The following is a 27,261-nucleotide window of genomic DNA, read 5'->3' on the forward strand; positions in this document are numbered from 1 at the left end:
TTCCCAGACCACGAAACACAAGGTGGAATTCACCTTATTGCTGATAAGCAAGAAGCCAGTGAAGCAAAGAGGTGCCTGCACCCATTTACCAAAATGCAGGAAAATGCTATTAACTTGTAGGATTGACAGTTATTTTGTCCAACCACAAGCCAAATTTCATCTATTTTTCTTAAAAATATAAAAGCAGTCTGTACTCAATGCATGAATCAGCCTTAAAAATTGTAATCAGAAAATATCCAGAGATTTGGACTACTGAAAATTGAGAGGGCTAAAAAAAAATCACCTGCTGGTTTTATGTAGTAATTGCAAAAACAGAAGAATTGAAATTTAGCAAGAGAAAAATAACAACGGTTGAACAGAATGAAGTACCTTGAAAATTGGTATCGTTTATGAAACTCAGTGAATCCTCTTTGTAGTTTCAACGTAAATATATTTAGAAGAGCTCTGCATAATAAGCATTTCTAAGTTCTTTATCATGGCATGTCAATGAGTAGCAAAGTGCCGCAGATTCCGGAGAGAAAATCCATATGTGAATTTCATAGTACAAAACAGTCACTTCAGAAGAAAAATAAGGTCAAGAAAACATCAGGATTAAGTTTTCTCTCTGCTCAACCTGGCTCACTGTCTTTCAATTTTGGATAGTTGAAAAGCAACTCTGCTTGAGAAGTTTGGAAATCAAAAGAAACAAACTCTAAAAAAAAAAACCCCAACAACGTAAACCCATAACTTATTCTGATTGAACACAGCTCTGCTTATGTTTCATACCAATTCCTGGTGTGAAACTTCTCCTGATGTCAGCGTGCGGTGTTTCCCATATGGCAGACTGCAAGAAACTGTCTCATCCGAAAGAATACTCCTGAATTCTTAGAGATCTGTTTTCAGTTTTTGTTTGCCTATCTGGTGCTGGTTTTCTTTTCTCAAGCTCTCCTTCCCCCATACCCAATTGCTCTGTTACCACTACATTATACACACTGCAATTACGAATTGACTAATTAAGTAATTAAAATGGAATATAACTAGAAAGAAATTACTTGCACGTAAACGACACATAGCAAGGTTGAGAAAGGTTTGTGCACATGCACTTACCCTGTGCGTTTGGTGATGGTCCCTAATGTCATTGGCTGTTTGATTTGAGCCAGAGGCAACACCACGGTCAGACTGGGGAGCGGCAGGAGTCGAGGGTTCCCAGGATTGTTGTTGGTGAAGTTATTGTACGTGTCTTGGCTGTTCAATTTACCTTGATGAGATAGAGACGTAACAAAACGTATTAGCGGAATTTGTTTCTTCGTTTATCATTTCTAACAAGAACCTCAAATAAGCCATTGCCAAAGAAAGGAAATAATGAGCTCCTGTTGTAAACAAAAACAAAGCTAAAACAGTCACTTTCAGTTCAGGTAAAAAAGACATCATGACAATGGAAGCAGCAAATCTTTATTTATATGTGTATATAGGAGGAAAGGTTCCCTTCCATGGCAAGGAAATTCCTCATGCCGCTGCTGCTTCCTGGCAGGTTTGCTCACCAAAAAGTCTAGGTGTTTGGTTTGAAGAACAGACTCTGGATCCAGTTCTGTATGGGGGGAAAAAAAAAAAAAAAAAAGAATATTCTGGAAGGGAACTTTTTCCTGAAGTACCACATTCTCTGTTGTAATAGAAAGTTCTGAAAAGGTCGCTCTCGTTGTCTCTCTAGATAAAGGCACACAGAATGGTAATCTGCTGAGCTAAGGAAGAAAGCAAATACCACAAGGAACTACATCAAGCAAAGACATACCCAGCATCATGTAAAAACCAAGGAAGTACTGAAAAAGAAGTCACCGACTTGATATTCATTAAAAAAAGAGAGGAACAAAATGGGAAAAAAATGGTATTCAAAAAGGGAAGGAAAAAACATAAGAAAAAATCCCAATAGCCCTAAATTTAGCTTGTTTCAAAGAAGTCTGTGCTGGATAAACGCCCGGTTTAGATACGCTTTCTTACTTTCTGTATCATTCTATAGTCACAACCTCTCATTCTTCAGTTAGAAAAGGAAACTAGCTGCAAATTTCATGGACAGTAAAGAAAGAAATGTGAAGAAACCAAAGAAAGACGTTAAACAAAAAAGGGGCCAGTCTGTTTATAGCAGAATCAAAAGTACTTTAAATAGACAAGCAACCATGAATTAAAAGGTTTAGATCATTAACTTGTTTTTCTGTGCTCCTATAATGCTGTGAAACGCTCGCTTTGTTCTTAATCAAAAGGGAGCCATATTGGGAATTAGGTTCCTAAACAACCGCTGCATTCTCCATAGTTATTATACAAATCCCAGGGCAAATCCATGCAATCTGACTGAAGAGCAGCCACCTTTTTTCAAGGAAGAAAAACAGCACAGAAGAGGGTTTCTCACAGGAAGCTGCCTGAAAAGCTTTAATGATACTTCAGATGGGCTGCAAATAGGAAAAGGAAGGCAGAAAAATCTTAATGAATGTCTCATCATCTTAAAGACACTCAGTGCTTCCTTTACCCTTCTTTTATACTATATAACTGTAAGCTCGGGGTTTTTATTTGTTTTCCTGCAGTCTGCAGACCTCTGCATCTCAGAGAAGCACAACAACAAAAATGATGAAATTACGAAGTGTATTTTGTGTTAAGTATCTGGCCTGAGCACTGGTCAATACATTTTAAGAGAAATACTGAGGCCTTAATGAATAAGAAGCCTATTGAAGCCTCGGAGCAGATTTGAGCAGATTTCATTAATAGCAATTTTCCTGGACCAACTTGGAATAAAAAGAAACAGGAAAGGGGCAGGAGGGAACCCTCCGTTTTAAATTAAGACTGAGATGCAATTAATTTTTTTTAAGATTAGTTTCATAATGCATTCTTGGTTCTTGCAGACAGAGTACAAATAGTCTGCTGCTTTATTGTCTAATTAGTCACTGCTGCATGTAATCAAGGCCTCTCTGAAAGTGTTTCAGTCTCCTGTATTCACCAGGAGCAAGTGCCACAGAGCAAGCAGAGGGTACCTGCAGGCGGGGCTCCAAGCGCCTGCAATTTGTTTTCTCTTACTCGTTAGGAATATAATGATTAACTATGAACTACTGAACTGACTGTGTCATAGCAGCTTCTCTCTCTCTAAAGGCACATTTAATTACCCAGTGCTCTCTGCTCTTCACATCACGTTGTTTTCCACATGCAAAACTATCTATTGATTCAGTGCATCATTTGCACGTAGAAAAGCCATGCACTTACAGACGTGCCTCCTGTACAAGGATGAGCTTATTTCCACAAAAGCTGACCAATCCCAACGCAGGACGCTCAGAAAACTACAGGATTAAGTTTAAAATCCTAAATTTAAAAACACAGCTACGACAAAAGGAAAAATGGCAAATGCCTAACATATCCATATAGTCATTGCTCGCCAATCCACCACTTCTGCAGCAACATTTAGTCACTTTGCTGCAAATAAATGTAATTAACAGTGGTAGAAGTGAAAAATTAAAAGCTGAAATGCTACAAAAAGGAGATAAATTATAGTAAAGTTTTCTTCAATATCTGATTACAAGGATATGAAGGTGGCACAGATGAGTATAAGGTTAAAGAATATTGGGCTTAACAGGAAAAAGTAAAAATACGTGCTTTTGTTTCCACTGAATTATTCTTAGTCATTTCTATGATGGAAATGTCCTATGCTCTTATATCTTCATGGTATTGTGCCTCAGGTCTATCTGAGAGATGTATCCTTGTCTCCCAGCCTGCACAGCCTTGGGGATCCAGTAAAGGCACTCGGTGGCCAGGACTGCTACCTTACCTAGCATTCAGCAGAAGCCATGTTGGAGAGTCTGAATTTCATTGGAACGAAACAGTGTCACGCATTACCTTTAATTAGTCCTCTAAAAATCTCATCATTGTATACTGAGCTATTGTGCCCACCCAGAGGCTCACTAACGTCACCCTCCACGCCCACAGCCCTCACAAGTGCGAACCCCTCCTGCAGGAAATGGCCGCTCTGTGTGCAGGGCCAGAAGAGCACAAAGAATGCAGTCAAGCATCAACATTATTTCTGCATTTGGTGCAGTTGTTGATTCACTGTCAAAGGACACGCAACAAATAAGCCAAAGTTTAAGTCCGCTGGAAATATCAAACGTTCTTCATACAGAATCCTGTGCTCAGATTACCTTGCCACATGTGGACAGCACATTAATTCTTGTAAGGAAGTACACTTCACAATGGTACTTTCAGAGGAATAGTTTCACTTAGCACTGGCAATTTAACTTTAAATGCTAACTTGGTTGTATACTGCAAGTTAAACATAAATCACTCCATATCAACTTGGCAAGGAATATTTTATACTGCAAATAATTAAAAAAAAAATAATAATCGTCGCAGCAGTTTCATGGCAATTGTGCTCCCACAACAACATATTCAACAGAGCATCTGTAGCAACGAGGCACTTCCCTTGGTAATCCGTCAGGTCATGGTACCAGCAGCCCCCAGGACAGCAGGGCAAGTCCTTTTGGTCAAGTGTTTGCCACAAAAGAGATTTTCAGATGGCAGTTCAAGTGCTGTACGAGGAACAAATCAAGGCCAGTTTTGGCCAAGGTTCATTTTCCCTCTTTGCAACCACCTGCCAATGCTCCCGCTTGGGCCACAACTCAGGATGCCACTCGCTAACCCTGTCCTTGCACACCCCCAGGGTCAGGCTGGAGGGGCTCTGAGCATCTGATGGAGCTGTGGGTGACCCTGTTCATCGCAGGGGAGTGCGACGAGAGAGCCTTTGAGGGTCCCTTCCAACTCAAACCATTCTATGACTCTATGATTATTTCTACTCAAATATTACAGGCTCAAGGTCACAGTCCCCGATCACAGCTAAACCCCAAACTCCTACAGTTAATCCTAATTCAGCATTTTAGGCATCTAGTGCAAAAAAATATGTCTCAGTTTAAGCTGTTGGTAAATCTCTTACTAATTTTACTCAGGGCCTTGCAGGCAGAGATCAAGCAGACAAGTAGCTGAAAGCCGAGGGTGTTGTGCCCTGGTGCTCAGATAGCAGAGCTTTATTTACAAGTGCAGCATTACAGAGGATAACCTCTGCCTACTGGACACGGACAGTATCACCGGTTAGCTCTGTTTGCTGAAAGCCTGACACAAGCACACCACCCTCCAAAACCTGAGGCACGCTTTTCCAGACCTTTTACTCCACAAATGCTCCAAAGGAAAACGGATTAACGTGAGGATGGAACGAAGAAGGCGCACAGCACAGGCCGTGCTGCTGCAGGCAGGGAGCAGGCCGCGATCCCTGGGCAGCCATCAGCAACAGGCTCGCTTCCACCAGGAAATAAGGGAGGCCTGCCCGTGCCGGACTAAAGAAATCTCACCAGACGAAGGAAAAACAAATCAAAAGCAGCTTTATAAAACACAGATGCTCTAAGGAAAACAAGCTTCACAAGATTTACTGGTTTGTCACAAAGCTGGACATCTGTGGCAAAGGCATCAGCAAGAGCCCCCAGGGAAGGCCCAGCCCAGTTCCTTTGCCACAGTCCTCAGTCCACGCTGCCACACGAAGGTGACCCAGCTGCTTCGGGCCTTCCTCCATCCAACCACTGGTGCACTGGTACCACAGCCCCGCACGCAGGCAGCAGCCCCAGCCTGCGAAGGTGTCAACAACCTTCCTGGATGGAGGGTGTCAGCAACCCACAGACCAGCACAGCACCGAAGCTATACTCTGCAACACATAAGGGATGCAAATAGCAACACCAAACTGAAAATAAATAATTTTACCCACTGAGTTTTCCCTGGCAGTTTCAATTGTATACAGCACATTTCCTCTTTCCAGCACTGTCTGACACTCTTCTGCTGTGAAATTTCCCTCTGTTAGCAAGCAGGGCAACAGCACTTGGCCCAAACAGAGTCTTCTGCTAGGAAAGTAATGATCACGAGCATTTCAGTTTCTCTATACGCTACATATGAAAAAACTAAAGTGGTATCGAGCACCTCTCAGCTGCACAGTTAAATGATTCTGTGTTGATTTTCTTTGTTTCTTTTCTTCCATTACTCCAATACAAAAAGCTCAGTAGTGCAGCGTCATTAAAATTCAAAACCCACTTGATTAGCTTTTGTATCTTACAGTCTTTAACAGACTGCATTTCAAAGTGCTTCACGAAGTCTAACGTCATTAGCACTACATGTAAACATCTTTAATTTGGTAAATAAAAATGCAGTAAATTGAGGCTATGCAATCTTGTGCAGGCTGAGTTCTAAGGAAACAAGCAGTGTTAGGCCATTATTTCTGTTTAAGCGTAACACCAAAGATTCCTGAACTAAACATTCACTAATCATATAATGCAAGCGAAATGAAAATCCTTTCTAACTTGCAAACAGAAAACGGCAGGGAAAACAGAAGTGTCGTGTATGTGGTGGTTTATTTTGCTTTGCTTTTGATTCAATACCAAAAGTTTCATGGATGAGAATGGAAAGCTTCCCAGCTACAGTTCCAAGACTTTCACCCTCTTTTCTGACCTTTTCTCAGACATGTTCCAGTATAATCTGTAATCTACTACAGTCGGAAGAGGAAACAGCAGCGCCCTGGTGAGAAATGCTGCCTTGTGACCTGACTAGAGAACCCTGCGGAAGCAATGCTGGTGTGCAGAAGTCATTTGGAAGAGTCTGACAGGCAAACCCAACGGCGTCCAGAGAAGCACGCTCAGTACCACGAGCGCCAATTGCTGCCAAGGTGGCTTTCTCCTCCAATGTTTTGTTTCATTCAGTCAAACAAGTTTATCTTGATTTGTAAAATGTAACCCATTCTCCAAGAAAAAGTCAGGAAACTCCCAACTATTTTACTTATCAATCTAACTAAATTAAAGTTACATTGCAATTTCCTTGAATTGTATACTACCAAAATTAGCTTCGTTTCACACCCATACCCTCAATACTTCAAATACAATCAAGCCCATTAAAGACTGAATACTACACATTAGCTACAGCACGTATGCACACAGCATTTAGCTACTTAGAGCAAATTTTTCTCTCAGCTCAACTGGTGCAAGTCCAAAACCTATCACGAACTTGATTCCATTCAAACCGATGGGAGAAAATAATGCAGCCGTTTGTTTTGTATCACTGAAAACTGCTTGATATCGAACCTTTCGAAACACAGCTGCACTAAATCTCACGATGACCCTAAGAGAGCCAACCTTTCTGTCTTTCTGCATCCAGGCAAGGCATGTGATGGTGACAGCCGAGCTCGTAAGTGAGAATACTCTGCCAAGGCATGCATGCACCAGCCCAAGAGTCTCAGACACAGATGAGACCGTGTCCTTCGCCCTCTCATCCAATCTCCTCCAACTGCATCTCTTCCAACTCCTCGTCAGCATCTTCCTCTCAAGATTGGAACATTTCTCCATAATATTTACTTCTTCTGTCTGAAGTTTCTTTTTTCTTCAGCTATCTCTGTTTCAAAAACTTTGTCCTTCAGTTATAGTGTCCCACCAATACACAACAGTCTCCTCTTTAGATGAGAGACCTCCCTGCTGCCCACTATCTCTACCTGTCCAAAAAGGATGAAAGCACAGTTCTAACCTTAAGCAAGCTCTACCTGGGATTTGAATGTGTCGTCTACTTCTACAGTTACTGACATACAGCTGGACATTTCTCCTTCCTCCATCTGTGTTATTTCTTTTCCTGCACAGAAAAGAAATTACACATGTGGTCTGGAAGAGACAAGGAGGAGAGTAAACCACCAGAGCATTGACAGCATCCCAGGCCCATGGCACCTCTTCCCAGCAGCTGTGAGGACATCCATATTCCTAGCTGCCTTGTGTAAAAAATGTCTCCTTGAAAACTTAAAGCAAATGGTTGCTTCATCCCTTGCTATTTCCCCTTCTCATTTTGCACTGATACCACTTTGCTACACTAATGTTGCTCAAAAACCTGTTTGGTAAAGCTGCCTTGAAGGATTTCATTAGAAAACAACCCCTCTACTACACATACAATTCTGGCCTCATAATCACCCTTCAGGATTTATTTAACTAAAAATATGGTTGGTGCTAAGTTCAAGACCATTTATGGGCAAAACTCTCCCTGAAGTAAAAACAGCAAAACTTGATTGCCAGCTGGCAATCAGGCCAGTTGGCTCCAGGCTTTGTATAGCCATAAAGCAGGCTGCAGCAGTAACACCTCAGCTGGTTTGCTCCAGATGCTGGTTACCAGCAAAATGAGCCAAAGTGGACTTTCTGCTCTTAAGTCATCTCCAGTAAATGCCAGCCACAGGCAGGGTCCGGACAGTTGCCATGCTGCTTGTAGCAGGCCCTGCACCTTCAACTCTGCACAGATTAATGGACTGCAAGATTGGTTTCTTCAAAGTTCTTCTTCTAAGCTATGGAGAAACTTCTTTCTTCTAAGCTATTTTGCAAATCCTTTCCAACATGTGGATATAAGCCAGCTCTGCACCAGAAGCTGTGCAGTTGTAGCCAGCCCAGGACTGGACTCGAGCATAAACCTTCCAAGGAAAGGACAATGTGAGCTCAGACTCGGTGCTCCACGAATGAGGTTCTCCTACAGGTTCTGGGTGCAGGGTAGGCACTCTGTTGCTTCAGTCTCTGGCATGCAGGAGTTTTACTAACACTGTCTGCTGGTGAAGTGCTGGAGAAAGGCTCAGGAAAACAAGTAGCCGCTCCTCCTCCTCCTCGCTATGTCTATCAGTCAGAACTCCTGTCAACACAGTTATGAATACAAAGCCTTCTTTCAGGGGTGACTCTGGGGCACTTCAGCATTGTGAACTTTAGAGAAGTTGGGTCTCTCAGACTTCTCTTCCAAATGATACAGAATAAAACTATCTTTACAAATGCAGCTTTTTACTACTGGGACAGCACAGCCAGAAAACCTGGTCAGTTTGTGTTAGAAACCGCATTTGAGTAGCATGGAAATTTCTGAAGGACACTTCTCTGTGCAGTTGTGTTGGGTGAGGACACAGGGAGTGTTAAATAGCAGGCCTTTACCCAAATTTAACTTATCAGAATTTAGTACCTATAAGAAACCATATCTTAACACACCTGTGGCTCATTTTTTTTTCTTTACACCTTGTTACCTATGCTGTATTTCCTTTGCTCTGGCTGCAACAATCAGCACTAATGTTTTAATGTCTGAATTCAATCCAGGTTCAATATACACTATTTATGCCAAGTTACGTGAAAAAAAAAAAAAAAAAAGTGCCCTGAGAACCACTGCATATGAGAACTTGATAATAATATCCATGGATAATTATAATAAATGGCTTGTCTGAATCACCCATAGAATAGGAACTGAAGCAAGCCCTAGCAATCTCTCTCCCTCTTCCATCCACCACGCACCCTCGGCAGCTCTGCTCTTTTACCCATGACCGTTCAGGATGTTTTCTGGCTCCGTGACAGCATCGTGACTCAGGTCATGAGAAGTGTCAAAGATGCATTTCCTCGAGATGGGAAAAAGCAACTGATTTTAACAGCCCACAAAGACTAAGCAAAAAGAATAAGCCAAATCAGCATATTTAAGGGTAAAGATAAACCTTTTAAAAGATACAAGTATATTTTATTTCCAATCTTAATGCTTACGTTTCCTTCCACAAAGTGTTTACATTTTTCAGACTCCTAAAAATGCACAGTTGATTTAAATGCTTTGCTTAAGAATAATAAACTCAAAGACAACAAGAGCAGCATCCATTACTGCTTAATCAATCACTGATCATATACACAGGCAATCTGATCCAGACTGCATGCACGGGGGATCTGCCCTGGGTTCCCCTCCAGCAGCAGTGGCTGTGCCCAGGAGCACCCACCAGCAGGGCAAGCGGGAGGTGGGCGGGCTCAAACTCAGCGTGTCCAGCAGAGACAGCAATTGCTCCCACTGGACCAGTCCCTCCCTTCCTAACACAGAGCTTCACACGCTTCCACCTTCCTTTATTCCAAACTGTATTTGTCATGTAACAACTGCAATACTTAAAACCTCCTACGTTAGCTGCTATGGTCTCTTCAACAACGCTGTCTATCCACATAAAGCACAGTGAGAAGCCACAATGCAGTGCATCACTAACAGTGCTATTTACCAGTTTCAATTGGCAAGAACTGCAAAATCCCACCAAAAGGGATGTCCCTCATACTCACGATGTATGAGAAGGAAATACACCAGCCTGCCTTTAAAACACCTGGTTACCTAGTGAGATAGAGTCAAACAACGTAATTTTATTAAATCATTCTCAAAGAAACACTTAAAAATCTGGCTGCCACTTCTCCTTGGATTCCTTCACAGCGTTGTCCCCTAACATTTGACCCTATAGAAATGTTCTTCAGTTTGATGTTACCAAGACTGCACTCATCCATTCTGACAGGAAAACTTCAGTGGGACGCTCACATCTGTGGTAACCCAGCTCCTCTCTCCTTTCACCTCTTGATCTGTCTTTGGCATCGTGGTCTCCTGTGTACCCCCTATTACTTCCCCTCTGCTTGTCTACCCACAGTCTTTCTGAGACAGTTTGCTTTGACCACTGCTTCGGCATTTGCTGAGCTAAATCACTCAGCCACATGTTTTTACACTTCATATCTCAATAACTTCAATTCCCTTCTGATGCCAGTCTCCTTCAGCTTTCAATTTATCTGGAATACTTGCGCTACTTTTCCAAATGCACAGTTGCTCACCTAGTTGACCAAGGGAAGCCAGCTGGTGTAATCTTTTTGGATTTCAGCAAAGATTTCGATACTGTTTCTCACGACATCCTCGGCAAAATGTAGCGTGATGGGTGAACAACTGACAGGCCAGGCTCAAAGGGTTATAGCCAAATTCCACCATACTTGTGGGGTTCTGCAGGGATCCATTTTAAGGCTGGTTCTCTTTAATGCCCCAGGACAGTGGGGATGGCCCCACGTTCAAGAAACATTTGAACAATGTTCTGAGAAATACAGTGTGAATTTTGGGTGGTCCTGTGTGGAGCCAGGAGTTGGACTTGATGATCCCTGGGGGTCCTTTCCAGCTCAGGATATTCTATGATCCTAAATATAGAGGCAAACATACATTTGCCCCAGTCTCAGATCAGCACTGTTTACAAGCCCACTTCTAAAACACTTTATGTACAGACACGAACTTCCCCTGTGTCAGAATTTATCAGTCTACTTCCCACTTATCTGAAGGGAATGGATCTTTTCCTTCCACTTCAGAAGCTATCCAATGTATACCACCCACTTCATTCACTTCATTGATTCTCCATCCATTACAAAAAAAACACAGCTTATTTACAACCAGTCAGCTGCTAGGCAGTGCCCAAAGCGGTGCTTGGGTTGGCTGTTCACACCTATGCTCCCCTGCTCACACGTGTGTTTGGCCCTGCCGCAACCACACAGGGAGACTTCTGACTGTCCTTGCACAGCCAAGAGGCCTAGCACAGCACTGCGCCTTTCCAGACGGAAGTAATGGATTCTAAAAGTTGTTAGCAGAAAATTCCCACCAGGTAACTTTTGTTTTTCAATTGCCTTCAACCTGTACAGACAGACTCTAAATGAGCGTGTGCAATCAGAGGAACCATTGCAGGCAGCCCACTGCCCAACGGATTTGGAGGGTTTATGGGAGTAGCTCAGTGACTGAGCCATAATTCTTCCTGAGTTAATGAAAAAGCTCTATTCTTATGACATTTGGTGTTTCACACCCATCAACAAACAACCACGAGCACGCGTCAGAGTTTGCTAGGAGCCAGCAGCATAAAAAGACGGATGCATAATCGCACTTCAAATTCTCCTGAAGCATGAATAATTTCACTTCTAAAGCTGATCCTGCACAAGACGACGAACGGCGAGCAGAGTGGGATGCAGGAGGGCACGGCGTCGTGCCGGGGAGCATCGCAGCAGCGCTCGGAGCAGCCGCCCCGCTCGGATGGCCGGGGCCGCGGCGCCCCCTGCCGGCAGCGCCGAGCGGTGCGTCCCGGCGGCGCGGCACAGCGATGGGAGCACAGCGATGGGAGCACAGCGATGGGAGCACAGCGATGGGAGCACAGCGATGGGAGCACAGCGATGGGAGCACAGCGATGGGTGCAAAATGATGGGTGCACAGCAGAGCGGGCACTGCTCGACCAGACAGGAATAGTGAAGGGGTGTTACAAAACCGGGCCCGTCCCGCCGCACGCCTTGCTGTTCCCATCCATTTATAACAAATGTTTTCCGTAGATGGAAGCTGGGATTTGCAAAGGAGAAAAACAAAACCTTAAGAGAGGTGTTTCAAACAACCTTTCTCCAGAGCCTGCTCTCGAGCTAAATGCTGGAAAGGATCTGCTCTCCAGTGCCTTAAGTTATTATACAGTTAATTTTCTCTGAAACTATTTTTGTCTGCCTTTCTCTAAATAGGTGGTTTCTTAAGTGAGTGTTACTTAAAGGAAACCAATCTGTTTTTCAGGAAGGGCTGATGATGTCAGTGCTTTCAGCTCCGCTTTCCCATAAGAATTCTTCTACTAAAGGAGTTCCACTCTGGGAAATAGTGAAAAGTAACATGAAAATATTTAAAGCATCTCAGCCTGCATGTTTATCAAAGTTCCAGCTTCAAGCTTGGATTTTAATCTGTTGTGATCGTAATGAAGGACAAGTGAGAGGACCTTTTGGATACTTACAAGATTTTTCAATGGAAAATGGGCTATGCTCAAATATTCCTGAAGAGCTAAACTCGAGTGTGAAGGCAATATGCACAGAACAGCCTGTTTCTTCCTAACTCCAAATGGATGCACTGCATTTCAGCACAGGCACTACATTCAGAACGGAACGGCTGTGTATTATGAGCGCTCCTTCGGCAAAGCTGTCCCACCCAAATAAGTACTTCAATCCCCACATAAGCAACAAGACAAATCAGACAATATTATATTATTACCGAGTGCTTTTAGTAGCTGCAGGAGTGTAGCAAAAGCTCCAATGTGTGCTTAACTCACTATACTTAAAGTTTGTTCTGATTCTGGAAAATCCGGCAGTGAACAAGAGCAGAAGGGTCAGGGCAGAGCCACGCAGGCTTCAGGGCACACGTGCACCATCGAGGGCAGCGCTTTAACCGCTCTCTGCTCAGTGCACATCGTGTACCTGGGAGGTGGGCGAGTGCCACCTCCCCCACCTCATTCAGGTTGAGAGGTCACGTAAGGCTGCGTCTACTGCAATTCCAGCCCCACGACCAGCTGACGCTGTGACAGCCCTATCATAGTAAAAGCCCATAAAAGGATCTCAAGCAAACTCGGATATTACTGACAACGCACTCTGGCAACTCGAAGGAATGACAAAAACGTAACCTTGCTGGATTAACAGGCAGAAGAACCCAAACAAAATCCGGGTTAGCTATAAAAGGTGCAAGGACACATCTCTTCATCATCCTCTATTTAACAGTTCACTTTGTTCTGCTAAAGAGAACAAAGCCAAACTATGATTCATTTGGAAATGAAATCATCCCCACCCCCAGCGAAGGCTTACATTGTGTGGGTAAACAGTTTGTGGGGGACTCAGAAGGAGATGTAAATAGATTGCTTTCCTACTATATACACAGCAAATAGCTCCATTTTGAAGCTGAGGGGTAAAAAAAAACAGCAAGTGAGAAAAACGTTACAAAGCCTGAACTCTGAAAATATTTACAAGAACAAAAGTTAATCACAAGTTCACATCAATGGGTTATAATTGCTAATCAAAAAAGGAAGACGACAAGCCAGCGCTTTGCTCACGAAGTCCCCTTTGTTTGGCCCAAGGTTGCAGCAAGGCCATTGTAATGCTCGAGAAATAATAGCAGAAGGATTAGCAGCAGTTTCTGCAGCTTGAGGCTTACTCAAGACTTTGCAGATTTGAAAGGATGTAAGAAGAAAACCATGATGTCAAGACTCCACGCAACAAAAATCCTGCAGAAATACAAGCAGTTTGTCACGGCCCTTCTGAATCTGTGGTGCAGTCGACAAGCGACGTGTGCCCGCGTGTGCCCGCATCCTGATGCTCTCCGGACACATCCTGGGCTCCATGCTTGCATTTCCTCACGAACACTGCACTTAGAGGGACGATTCAGGAAAGCAACAGTAAGCCTTTCCTTTAGAAAACTTTAAATAACTCCACAAATAGGGAACGAGCGTTTATTATTCTTCAGCTACAAAATAGAAAAATCAAAATCTAACAGTTACCAAGGGCCACAGAGCAAGCTAGAAGTAAAGCAAGAATTAAACCCAGAGCTGCTCCTTACTGCTCTGCATATGGGTCCACGTTCCTGTCACCAGACTGCCACAACTCCTCCGAGCAATAATTTCACATTGTAATACGATAAGGAGCTGTTACAATCTGCGTAAACCCATCTTAGTTCACAAATTAAAATAATCACCACCGTCTCTGGCTAATCCACACACACACACACAACATCCCTCCCAAAAGCCACCGTGAACCTCAGTTATTTTTTTCTAAGTTGATGATAAATGGGTTTTTACAAAAGGCATATAATAAGGTTCAACATCCTGCCTGCCTTCTGTTAGTTAAACCAAAAGATTACTGAAATGAAAATGCAGCAATAACATTGCTAAAAACATAGCTATTTTACCAAATATATTATTTTAAACCAAACCATTTTATCTTTTTTTTTTTTTCCCCCAAATTTTTCTTTCTTAAAGACAAACTGCGAACTGTTTTGCTTTGTGTCTACAAACTCTTCTTTCCATTCAAAGCACCGTGGTGCTCTGGATTATCTCATTTAAACAACATGTGTCTAACATCCCACAGCTCCTGCACGCTCCCGTGCCAGGCCTGCTGGGTGCACAGGAGCTGTCAGTGCCAGAGGGAGCAGCAGCTGGCCCAGGAACACACCTGGTCTACGAGGAGGCCACGAAGTACTCTCCCTGTTATCTGCCCTCCAAGATCTGCTGTCCCCACAGCTGCACTTATGTGTGTCTGTGTATAAAAATGTGTTCCTTTGACTCAGAAATCTCCCAGAGATTATCACTAGCAGTAAAGATGCTGACTGTGACAGCATATCGTTGGGGTTTCACAAGCATTTCTCATCCTACTCGTAATTAGGGAAGAGGAACTGTTCCCTGTGGGTTTTAATACCTTTACACTGCAGAAGTGTGGCTAGCTGTCCCAAATTGATATTTAAACTTTCACTTCTGTGGAAGCTGTGACTTACTCTTACTAGAAAGAAGGGGTACGTTTGCAGCAAATTCTGAAGCCAAACAAGTGGCTTCCAGTAGAGACCGCATCAAAGAGGAGGCAAAAACAACAAAAAGGAGAAACTGAAGAAGTGGGGACAATGATGGATGCTGAGCCTTTTCAGAGGCTCCCTTTCACCACCACGAAAAACATGTCCACCACAGAAGGAGCATTTATAGATGCATTCTTTAGATTTCTTCTACTTAGTATATTAAGTAGTCACATTGCTAGATCAAAAAAGAAAAAAAAAGGAGACAAACATCTATTCCCTCAATTTCACACTGCCAAGTTTTCACCAGATGTCTTCATGATCATCCAGGCTGATGACCAATAAGAAACCTAAAGACCCCAAAACTTTCAGTTTAGAGTGGAAATTATTAACACACCACTGATAGCACAGTTTACTGAGGTAGCTTGTAAAACTAGAACTATCTTTCCTAAGTATTTATACTTTGGCTCATTCCTATAAAATCTGCATACCCCAAATATTTTTGCACCTCATTTTATGAAACTCAATTTTTAGTGGCACAATCTGCATGGGCAAATAGAAGGAAATTAATCGATTCTTGCAATCTCCAATAAATTCAGTGTTCCTGTTTTTCAGCTTGCGAGCAATTACTCTGAAGCTGGAAGATCATGAAGGTCTTTAGGCCAACAGGCCCAACGACATCTAGGAAGCAAATTCTCAGGGGTCAGGCAGCTCCACAGCAAGTGCTGAAATGTCTTGGGGACAAGGGCATTACTGACACTGGGGGAAAGGTTTCCTAACAACACAGCAGGGAGATAAAAAGAGCTTACCGTGGAGCGGTGAGCCTGAAGGACTGCTGGACAGGCCTGGAACAGGGCTACAGCGTCCTCCCTGTTTAGATGTCAGCTCTTGCTCGATCTCTTCCAACCCTGCGCTCTTCTGGAAGCGGCTCATGCGGTTCACCACCCGTGGTGACATGTGTGTTCGGACACAGGGCTGCCCGCCGTAAGGATTGATTGGAAAAACGTGGGAAGTGCCACGAAGCGTGCTGACCACCACCCAGCGACAGTCATGGCTGAAGGAGATATCCTGCACCTGGGACACGGAGAAGTGAAATGGAAATGTAGTCATCATTGCTTGTACGCAAGGAAATGACAAGCATGTTTTACAAGACAAATCTTTACTGGAAATGTTAATAAAAAGTGATTTTTTTCTCATAAATACCTTGCTGCAGAACAATACCCAGTTCCAACCCTATGTACTTAGCAAAGTATTCTGATTTTTTTTCTTATAAGCAGGCCTGAACTTACCAAAACAAACCAGGATGCAAAGCGCTACATAAAGCCACAAGAGCTTGGCATAATTTACAAATAGAATTTAGTTCTAAAAAGAACTGGGAAATCATTTCAATTACATGTTTTGTTATTTGTTTTCTTACTTTGAATTTTAGAAACTACCCAGAAAGGGGAAAAGGGAGGGATGAGAACAAGAGAGAGAACACATCTGAGCCTGATTTTGACAAACACTGGCACCCAAAACTGTATTTAAAGTTAAGAGAAAAACCATGTCCTGCATACCGTGTAACTTAACCAACCAAAAATCAATGGCCAGTATTTCCAAATGCTGTCTCTAATGGTCCCCTGCTACTCTCAGTTTGTCCATCAGTGGAACCACCATCCATTCAGGTATCCTGAGACTAATGCTGTTTTTAGGTTTTAAAATTTTGTCAGGAAGAAACTTAGTGATTCTGGCGTTTTTCAATATAAAATCACTCCATTTTATAGCTAAGAATCTTTATTAATCAGCTATTAAAGTCCCAGGAAAGACCCCAGTTAGATTTCTTCTTATACGTACTAGTTCTTATCCACCACTTGATAAATGCAACCCTTAATTTTAGCTTAAAATGGACAGTGTGGAAGCAAAAATAGCAATACAGTTAAATATTTTCTCTCATAGTTACTGCTTGCACAGATCTCAGATATGAAGTCCAGAAGGATATAATTCCCTTTTAAGTGTGCTTTACATAACACTTTGATGGAAAGCAAATTCTTGTTGCTGAAGGAATGCTTTAAAAGAGAGATTAAACTTTGTTTCCAGCCCCATGCTGGCAGACAACTCAAGAAAACAAGTAGTCTAGGCTAAAATGATTTATCATAGAAAAGAAGCCCTAAACCAACTCTTCCAACAATGTTTTTAAAGGTAAAAGCTGGCTAAAAAGATCCACACACACAAGTGGGATTTAACACAGCAAACAAACATATAGATGAAGGATTAGTTTTCTTTATATTATTATATAGCATAAACTAAATAAAATTCTTTAAGATTTCACTGAAGCCAGTTTTACAATACACTAGGTACTCAAATTGGAGTAAACACTGATAAAATCTTGACAAATATTCCAGAAATGCACTCCAGCTATTCCAGACAAAAGCAGCAAGTATTCATCAAAGTGCAAGTTTCCATCTGAGCCCCGAAGCCTTTGAGATAAAAAAAGGATTTCAGTCCTGTGACTCGTGACAAGATATTTGGCTGACAGACTGTCACTACACAAAATGCTTCATCGACATTAATAGATAAACTGAAAAACAGAGCTACACACCTGCTCTTTTCAATTACGGTGACATACCCAAACGATCTGCTAATGATACAGCTCCACAGTCAGCCGAAATCTGACAGCTTTAGCACTTTGGGTGACGCGGGTATTGCGGACGTAATGTCACCGCGCGCAGAGCGCCTGGCTTGCCTACAAAGTGCTTCACCTTCATGGATTGCTCCGAAAGGATTAGAGACCCCACGGGGATTAACGAGAGCCAAAAAAAGAAACCCCAACGCTGTGGGGTCTGAGCAAAGCTATGGCAGCAGGACTACTTAAACACTGGCAGTTTGAAGAGGCAACGTCTGCTGGTCCAAGTCAAATGTAAGAACTGTATACAAATTGCCACCCTCAACTATAACAGAAAGATCCTCGACACAATCAAATCATTAAGTCTGCTGGAATGTGTCTATCTCCAGTCCTCTCGAAGGCCCTATCTTTAATTTCTAACAGCATGAAGAACAGCCACATCTGCCTTCAGATGCTGACCTCCTGAACACACAACTGTTCGCCAAATATTTGGTATTCATTTTAGATCCAGCTTTAAATTAAGAGACGATAAAGGAAAAAAAAAATGTATCTCACTGCACTGCGTACCAGAAATGTATGTTTCCATATTAATACTCCGTTTTCAGCACGCATCCTTAGGATTACGTTGTTTAAAAAAATAAATACTCGTAAACACAAAGGCCCTGGCATATGACAACTCCAGCCAAGAAATTGGGAAACAATCGTAGCAGGATGTTTTTCCTCAGTGTAAACATTACTTAGAAAAGTATTCCTGATCTTCAGGAAGAAGGTGTCTGGAACACTGTCATCCAAAAGGTCCTCTTAAAATAACGGCCATGAACTCCACCATCGGACATGGGCTTCCATGGTCAACTCACAATAAACCGAAAGCACTGAGGCTAAGAACGGGTTTCTAAGACACACTGGGGGAAAAGAAGTGTTGACAGATGGGTGTGAAATGAATTAAGATCTCTAGGAACACACCTACGAAGTCTACTCCGCAGTAACAAGCTGTGCGTTGGAAGCTGCCTTTAGATCCAAGCATCTCCTACCAGTCTCAAAACCAGCCTAGTTTGACTTCCTCAGGTACTTGCTGAGCAGCAGTGCCACAGACAGTTCAAGGAGTTCATTCAGAAAATACTTCCAATTTCATGAGGCCCTGCTTAACATGCGTTCACATCAGAAGAGCACAAACCCTTCAGTGATGGGAAGGAGCCCACAGCTCCTTTTCAGCAGACCTGGATGACAGCAGTGGTCCAAGCCAGCACGAGAACGCGCGCTGCGGCATGCTCAGAAATCTCTTCAAAAATCAGCTGTGTGTGTCCATGAAAAGAAAATATAAATTACCATATCAGACTTGCTGTTATCCACCACACTGTTACTGTACACTGCGCAGAGTTCTTGACTGCTTCTTGTATAAACAAGCTGCACAGTGGCCCATTAGTGGTTTTCAAGTTTATGCTAAGCGTTGCAATTTATTGCTGTCCTTTAGGTTAATGGACTATTATTTCATGTATTTATAATATATTTCTGGATTTGTTGTTAATTATGATGTAATGTTTAGATACTAAAGATCAATCAAGACCCCATAGTGTTTACAGATATATGTTAATAAACTACAAAGTACGCTAGATCTCTCATGATGCGAAGTTTACTCTTTAGCTCAAGGTCAACCTCAGATTTAATACTCGTGTCTTTATTTCAGAATTTAATCTATCCTCTTCTGTCCACGCCAGTAAAAGGCAACACAGACCCGTGATTCTATTTATCTCAGGAATATTTAAGATACTTTAAATTGCAATACCAAGTAGTTCTGAGAGCATACCAGTGCTTCCTCCTGTCTTTATGACAATTTCTTCAGAGTCTGAACTGCGTGAGGCAGTAGGGCAATGCAATATACGGAGTCCTGCAAGGACAGGTCATTTACCGACAGCTCCACGGAAGATCTGCTTCCAAGACTAACAGCTATTTCTGATAAGACAAAAACCTGGAGGGAATTATCTGAACCCAAGGCTTCAAAGATGAGATACATTTACTTTTTTATATAATGGAAACCTACAGAAGTTTTTGCTTTCCTTCCTTCTTTATTCCCACAGCTTGTCCAAATATAAATACAATGTTAATTGGAGTAAATTCATTTTTTTTTCTTAAAGTTTAAGCCATAACTGGAAGAAAACAAAACGGAAGCAAGGGCAGCCCACAGAAATCTTATTTTAAAAGCAGTTGATTAAAGTGGGATAGCCAGAGGTATGGCTGATTACACACGGAAGCGCATGGGACAGCAGTGACCTTGTTTAGCACTACCCCTGGGAATGACTGACAGCCCAAACCCAGCCTCCGGATTTCATGTCTTCTCAAAGTTAATATTGTACTAACTTGCTGCACTACACTTATGTTTATAACATCCCCTGCTTTCTTCTGAAGGAGAAGGAGCTATAGGGGCTGTCACAGCTGCTGTGGGGCAGGGGCAAGCGAGCTGAATGCAGTCTGCAGCCCCCAGCTGTGACATGGAGCTGCCAGCGCGGGGCTCATGTCCTCCCTGTGCACATCCACTGATGTGTCCACGAGGCAAGAGTTAGAAAACAAAGCTCACAGCTCTGTACCACGTATTTTCATAGTAATTACAAGAAACAACAACTGAAAATCATTTCAATCTTCCTGGTGCTCTTCCTTCCCTAGTGTCTCCTTTTCAGGCACGGCAAATTACCCCAATAACAGTATGTATATTCCTGTGCATTTCACTGCATTAATTTGTATCTCAGCATTGAAGTGAAATGGCAATAATGCATGAGTAGCATTACTGCATGCACACCGTGCAATATCACAGAGAAAGCATACCATTATTTGAAGGACATGACTTAAGTATTGAACTACACTGAGCAGGGAGATAGCAGAAATTAAAAAACCAACAGTGCTATGCAACAAGAAAGCAGCAGCACTGAGGGATTGAGGGGGGAAGAGTCAAATTAAATTAGAGAATTGTTCTGCATTTGACTTTTTTTGGTCAAGAAAATCACGGGAATGACAAGACAACAAACACAAACAAAAAAATAATACAATCACAGTCTACAGAATCTGGTTTATCAGACCCACACGGACACATCCCTGCCTCCCTCAGTGCTCAGAACTGATTTCGACCCTACAAAGCCCCACAGAACCTGGGCACGCTGAGCCACTCACACCAGGTCCCCCAGGCACAGGAGCTGCTCTGCATTAAGCAGTGACATGGAGCTTGGCTCTGTGTCCTCAGACAGCTGAGCAGTGGTTTTTTCTCTGCTTCCATCAAAGACTGATCACCTTCTCTAAATCAATCTTTATCATTTCGTGACTCTCTCAGCTTTTCTAATAATTTGAAAATCTCTCTTCCAGAGACTATTTCAATAACTGCAAATACATAACCATGTCACAAGACAGGAAGAGGTTTCTATTAACCATGAAGGTTGATATCCAGTGTTTGTTAACTAACAATGCTTCACTACCTGGGCACGGTGCGCGGAACAGGTTTGACGAATCCCCATGAAATCACACCAGGAACACACGCTGCATTCTGCAGAGAAGTGCAAAGCAGCCCGTGTTCTGGGGCAGCCCATGCTGGAATGTTTTTATCATTCCCTCTGTTTACCTCTGCTGACTGCAGTCAGTTCTAGCAGCAGTTGGAGAGTCAGAATAACAAAAGTCTGACAGCGTAAAAGATTACAGAGGGCCCTGGCCAGCGGCCCACTGATGCTATCGGTACGTTTATTTGTTCTAGGTGGAGATAATACTGTTGTCAGGGATTTTTTTTTCTGTTTACAATTTCAGATCAAAAGGAAAGGATCATCAGGTGACAGTCTAACTTTCATCTGCAAGTAAATGAACTTCCTCGCCTCAGAGCACGCTATACCTTCATTAAAAGCTTTCTAACGTGCTCTTGGATAAAAATATGAGTGCAGTAAGTGTTGGCTCACAATGCAAGAACTGCAAGGCAAGGCAATGTGTCCTCAACCAAGAGGTGTGCTGCACACGCATTCTTCCCTTTGCAGCTGAACTGCGTGGTGTGGATTCCATAAAGGCTTCTCCCTCTGGTCTGGCTAAATACAACCAGCACTTGGAATGGGCCTTCATGATGTGACACAGTGCATCAAACACGCTGGGTTTTGTTCTCCTCAGAAAAAAAAAAATCTAAAGCATAAGTAGGTCTTAAAGACTAAAAGATCTTAATCCAACGTAAGTGACAGAGTGGCTTCTGACTGTGTTTGCAGAAAAGTAACTTGGAAAGTTGTGACCTTAGGACTCCCATCACTCGAACCAACAAAGTATCTGAGCACTTCACATTCTTTCCAGGCTGTTGTCCTCACAATTCCCTCAGGAGACAGAGGTCTATTTTCCATCTTAACCCATCTTGATCTCGGTCACACAAAGAAGCCAGGGGCTTAGCCAGGAACTGAGTACAACTAATATATCTAACTCAGCAGAAAGACACGTTGGTGACTTAGAGACACTGCTCGAGTGCTGCAAATCCATCAGAAAACACCATCATTAAATCACAACGCTTGCTTCTTTTTCTTTAATAAACATCGAGCAGGCAAGGCTTGGTGCTGCACCACTTGAGGTGCTTCTGTGTACGAGTGACATGGTGGGCTTCCCCCGGGTGGAGGCGAAAGGGGCGGCCCTGCAGGGGGGGACGCTCTGGGGCTGATGCGCGGATTCGAGCGCTGCTGTAACTCCAGATGCACCCCTCAGCATTTGGAACGTCGGTGCATACTGTTCCCAAACTTTTGGTCTCAGCGATGCAAAGCTGCTAGAACCATCACCGCTGAGCCAGTGCTTTGTCCATCAGCTAAGTAGTTTTGTAGTATTGGTGGCAAGCGTTTGCTAAAAACACGCTAACGAATCAAAAAGCAAGAAAAAAAGTCATGCATCAGAAAGAGGGGTGTGTGGGGAAATACACGGTGAAGCGCTATTGGCCAGAATCTCACATCATGAAAGCAGATTATTTCAGTATGGATATTCAAACACCACATATAACAAGGACATATGATGACGTTTAAGCAATTTATAACGGGAACTAACTAAACAAATTCTGACACTGATAATCACTCATGTCCATCAACAAAAATTAGAACTTTTTATAGCTCCAGTACAGAAGGTGACCTTTAAGAGCATTGGCCTTGATTCACAATTAGCTTCAAACCAGGGGGGAAAAAGTCTGGTTGCAAATGTATAAATGCTGTTCTAAACAAGAAAAGAGGTACAGAGGCTTCCATGTGTCTCTCGGAATATCTGCAGTGAGAATTTTAAACTGAGCAGCCTCCAAAATTCTTGTCTAATGCTACTCATACATGAAATTTATGAACAAAAGAACAGCACCACACACTGCCCTTCTTACTACAAAACTGAAAGCAGTGCTATTCCAAAAGCAGAAATACGCATCGTGTTATGTAAATGTTTTAAATATGTATATTGAGAACCCTGTATACCAATGTGATATTGTTGCTGGATAGTTCAGTTATCAGGGGATTTGTAAAATCCATCAATATGCATGGGACTGGCTAGAATTTTCTCTGTTTTATACCATTCCAAAAGCGATACTGTTCATGTCCCAAATGAAAACTATGTGGCAAATGTGGAAAAAGATTTACTATGTTGACCCTGAGAATGTTACCACAATACCTTCACACAGACACTAAGGCTGTATCCCAAAGACCTGTATCCATAAAGGTTTAGACTCAAAACACGTAATGTTTGCTTTCCAGTGCATGCCTTTAAAAATAAATTTATCAGCTATAAAATACAGAAGAACGTCTTTGTTCCTACTGACTGGAGTGATACGCTTTGCCTTTGAATACTCATTATAGGATATTCCCATTTTTTTTATAAGAAAGCACAAGAACAACACACTGAAGACATTATATCACATAATCTAATAGATAACAAAGTATATGTATACACACAGATCTGCAATATTTGCCCCTTTTTATTTATAAAAACCATTTACGAGATAATTACTATCTGTATTATCCCACATAAAGAACCATTTTGTTTCCCTAACTTCATCTCACTTTTCAGGTTGGCTATTCCTTCCTATATGGGAAGGAAACCATTGCCTGTAATAGTACTTACATTTTGCCAGCACGGTTGCAGAAGCCCTTTTAAACAACCAGGAGATTAAATTCACACAGATATTGAAATATTAGCAACCTTTACTGCATTAAATAAAGCTGTCACCTTTGTTTGCTACAGGTAAGGCAGAAAAAAACTTAAGGGCAACTGAGCAACACATAGAAAAAATGAAGGTTTGAAGCAACTGCAATCAGGGTACCACAGCCACCCAGGCTTCCAGCGTCAGGGTCATAATCACAGAGCCCGAGGCTTCTCCCTGTCACACTAGTTTACATCTGCCAGACTGTCACAAGTCTGTGCTTTCAGTGTGTAATTGCATCAGCAAGTGCAATACTCATTTCTTACCCTCTGGTGACATTTTTATTTATGTATTTAAAACAGGTTCTTCAACAGTTACTCAGTGCTACAAAGGTGAAGCTCTCCTGATGCCTAAAAGCAGTGCAGTGAAGGATCCAGGCATAATACACTGCTCTGCTGCTATCACAGCAATGCTAGCAAATGGGGACTGAGTGGCAAATCTAACTTTAGTAAGACAATTTACTGAACGTTTTTAAAACGTACATTCAGGCCTTTTCACCTTATTCTAAGCTAGCCCAGTTTAATCTTCCATCTTTAGGAATGGGATTCAAATTGGCAAGTTAAAATTGTATCCCTCCAGTCTCCAGCAAGTTCCCCCATTTTGCTGAAGTGCAGATAAAAGTTAATTGCAGTCTTTGGATTAACTTTTGCTTTCAACTCTCCAGTCGCCTTTCTTTGGCTTTTACCACCAAAGCGAAGCAAACCCTGACAGTTGCTTCACAGGCACTAGACAAATGTTACATGAGAAAAGGTTAAGTACAAACACAGCTAATAATCTGGGCTCTTTGGATGTAGAGTCATATCTGAATAAATCTGACAGCACCTCATTGTAAAGGGCAAGAATTTATTATTGTCCAGGTTAAACGCTATGCTCTTATCCTTTTTGCGGCTCTAACATAAGAAAGGCTCTTTCTGTGCTGAAACAAACATTAAAGTGCCAACATACACAAAATGTATAAGGTGTCTGGGGATTATTCTTCAGCAAATAGTTCAACTTACTTTGGCTTCAGTCTCTCCCCTGTGAAGTGTATACAAATGATGGACGGCACTTTGTGATGATGACCAAGGATGTGTCAGTATTTGAAAAACATGGAAATCATGGCCTAACGTGTCAGTAGTGACCAGCAACATCCCTGGGTAAAACAAAACAAAACAAAAGAAAAAGAAAAAAGAAAAGCACAAGAGATTAATTACTTCAAAAGAGGCTTAAGAACGTCTATCTAAAAAGCTGAAGTGTTTTACATTGTGCTTTCTGGAAACAAAACAGTTGCAGAAAAATTACTGAATTCAAAGGGATTCATTTCATAAAAACGAAACAGAACTTCGGCCTACACCATACAACACCATCACTGCTGAGGAAGTACAGTGCAAAGCTACAAAAGGCAACTGAGAAACCTGTGAGCATTTCAAGTAACACTGTTAGTTACACCAATATGCAGTACTGAAGCAATGAGCACTGCAGGGAATCACCAGAAGTGCTCTTCACAGTGAAAGAGCCCATGGACAAAAGACTGGTGTTTCCACAGTCATTAATTTTGCACATAGAAATGCTACGAAAACACAGCTAAAACAACCTATACCAAAACAATCCTGAAGGAGCATCTTTTTACAAATGCACGTGATAGAAACTGTCTGATTTATGGCTGGAAAGGCAGCAAATCAGAGTTGAGAGCTTTCAAGTGAAATATTAAATTAGGTACTAACTTCATTGAAAACAGGTCACTGATGGATGTACTGAAATGATTAAATTAGAAGACCAGTAGAATCACAGTAACTTATATGTGCTGTTTACTTTTTCTTCTTTATATGTCAGTCCATAACTCATTTTATAATTTTCAAACACATATTTAAAGCCAGCATGCCATTATGTCCTTATACCAAACAAAGAAATATTTTTGCCCACAGCAGTATGGCACTATAGCATAATTTAAGACTACAGTAAACAAACTTCATATTTATTTTTCTGCATAAAAATGTCCTTATTAACTTGCTTATTAATGAAATTAAGTCAGTTATCACCCCAAATAAACCTCTAATTTTATCAACTTCATGTGCAAAGCAATTTAAGCATGTTAATAGCTACATTAAAGCGCCTTCTAAATATTTTTCAAAGTATCATATCTACTAAAGAAAACCAAGATTTTTCTGCACAGTTCAAGTTGCATTGATTCTCCAGTGAAAACATGACCAAAACCTTTTATTGTATAGCAAGAGAATTTAGATCTCCATGTTTTACCTGACTCCTGGTCAATGGACAAACAGTTGTCTTATTTCTATCATAAAGGAGTGTTCACATTCTCAATTTGTTTACCCATGACTCCGTGGTTCATATTTTTTTTTCCCCCTCTTCTACTCACTGCTGCCAAACAAATGTATTCAGTACAAATTCCAAAACCCCCACACGTTATCACTGAAGCCTGGTATACGCCACTTTTAACATTTTAGAATTAGACTGGGAAAAAAAGCAAACTCACATCCTCAGTTAACATGAAGTTTAATTAACCTTTCAGCGGAACCGCTGGTACCTTACACCTAGGGCACTACCCTGAGTGTTTTCCCTCCTTGATAGCCCTGAAATCTCTCTGCCTTTAAGCTCAGATTGGAAGATATCAGCCAAAACATTGATGTTCTGGACCCACCAGCATCCTCCAGGTACATGGACACTAACACAGCACCAGCATGGACCCTATGGGTGACCCCAGTGCCTCCATTTCTCTCAACCACAGCTCTTACGATAGAAAGAACTTGTGAAGATCAATACTTTTGAGAATGAGTCGTGCCAACAGAAAGGCACAGAATTGCAGAGAAATCTAAATTGCATTTGAGACAAATTTGCCTACGAAGCTCCTTTTAGCTTGACCACTGTGCTGGTGGGGCTCGGGCAGAGCATGAGGCCACCCACCTCGCTCACAGCCATTTATTTCCTCAAAACACACATACGCAGAATCTTAAATATCTTAAACCCGACCTCAGCAAGATTCTCTCCAGGAGACATACTTTTACTACTACAGGCTGCTGCCCCGGTGCCGAGTGTTAGAAATGAAAGAGAGTTTGTTACGGAGCTAAGAAATCCATGAGTGCATTTGGGTATTGTGTTTGGGCGGTAAGGCATGTGAGTCGAGGTTGGTCGGGATGTTAATGTTGGCTTAACTGGCAATTTCCTTGATTTGTAGTGACTGTTGATAGGAAATACAGCTAAAGTTGCTTAAGTGCAAGTGAGCCAAGACTTTAGTGTGGGATTATGCACACAATTTGCATTAATTCTGTTCTGAAACATCACAAGATACACTTCCCTCCTAGTGAAGTGTGCGGTCCTCGATAATATATAGCATTTCCAGTGGAGAAAATTGGAAGCAAATAGAGGGGTTTGTGTACTAGAG

At 42.1% G+C, this 27,261-nt stretch overlaps 1 protein-coding gene across 7 annotated transcripts in view; it reads right to left on the minus strand.

Annotated features, from left to right (window-relative positions):
* Window positions 1–27,261, minus strand: part of BCAS3 (BCAS3, microtubule associated cell migration factor) — a 312,898-nt gene that overhangs the window by 200,255 nt on the left and 85,382 nt on the right. For all 7 annotated transcript variants that reach the window (XM_021415884.1, XM_021415890.1, XM_021415885.1 and 4 more), the window contains exons 14-16: window positions 24,881–25,014; window positions 15,930–16,194; window positions 1,087–1,237 (exon numbers count right to left, since the gene is read on the minus strand). In XM_021415884.1, the coding sequence (XP_021271559.1) occupies window positions 1,087–1,237; window positions 15,930–16,194; window positions 24,881–25,014 (550 nt within the window). The remainder of the gene's footprint in view (window positions 1–1,086; window positions 1,238–15,929; window positions 16,195–24,880; window positions 25,015–27,261) is intronic.

The sequence above is a fragment of the Numida meleagris genome, chromosome 18 (assembly GCF_002078875.1).
Source record: "Numida meleagris isolate 19003 breed g44 Domestic line chromosome 18, NumMel1.0, whole genome shotgun sequence".
Taxonomy (NCBI): Eukaryota; Metazoa; Chordata; class Aves; order Galliformes; family Numididae; genus Numida; species Numida meleagris.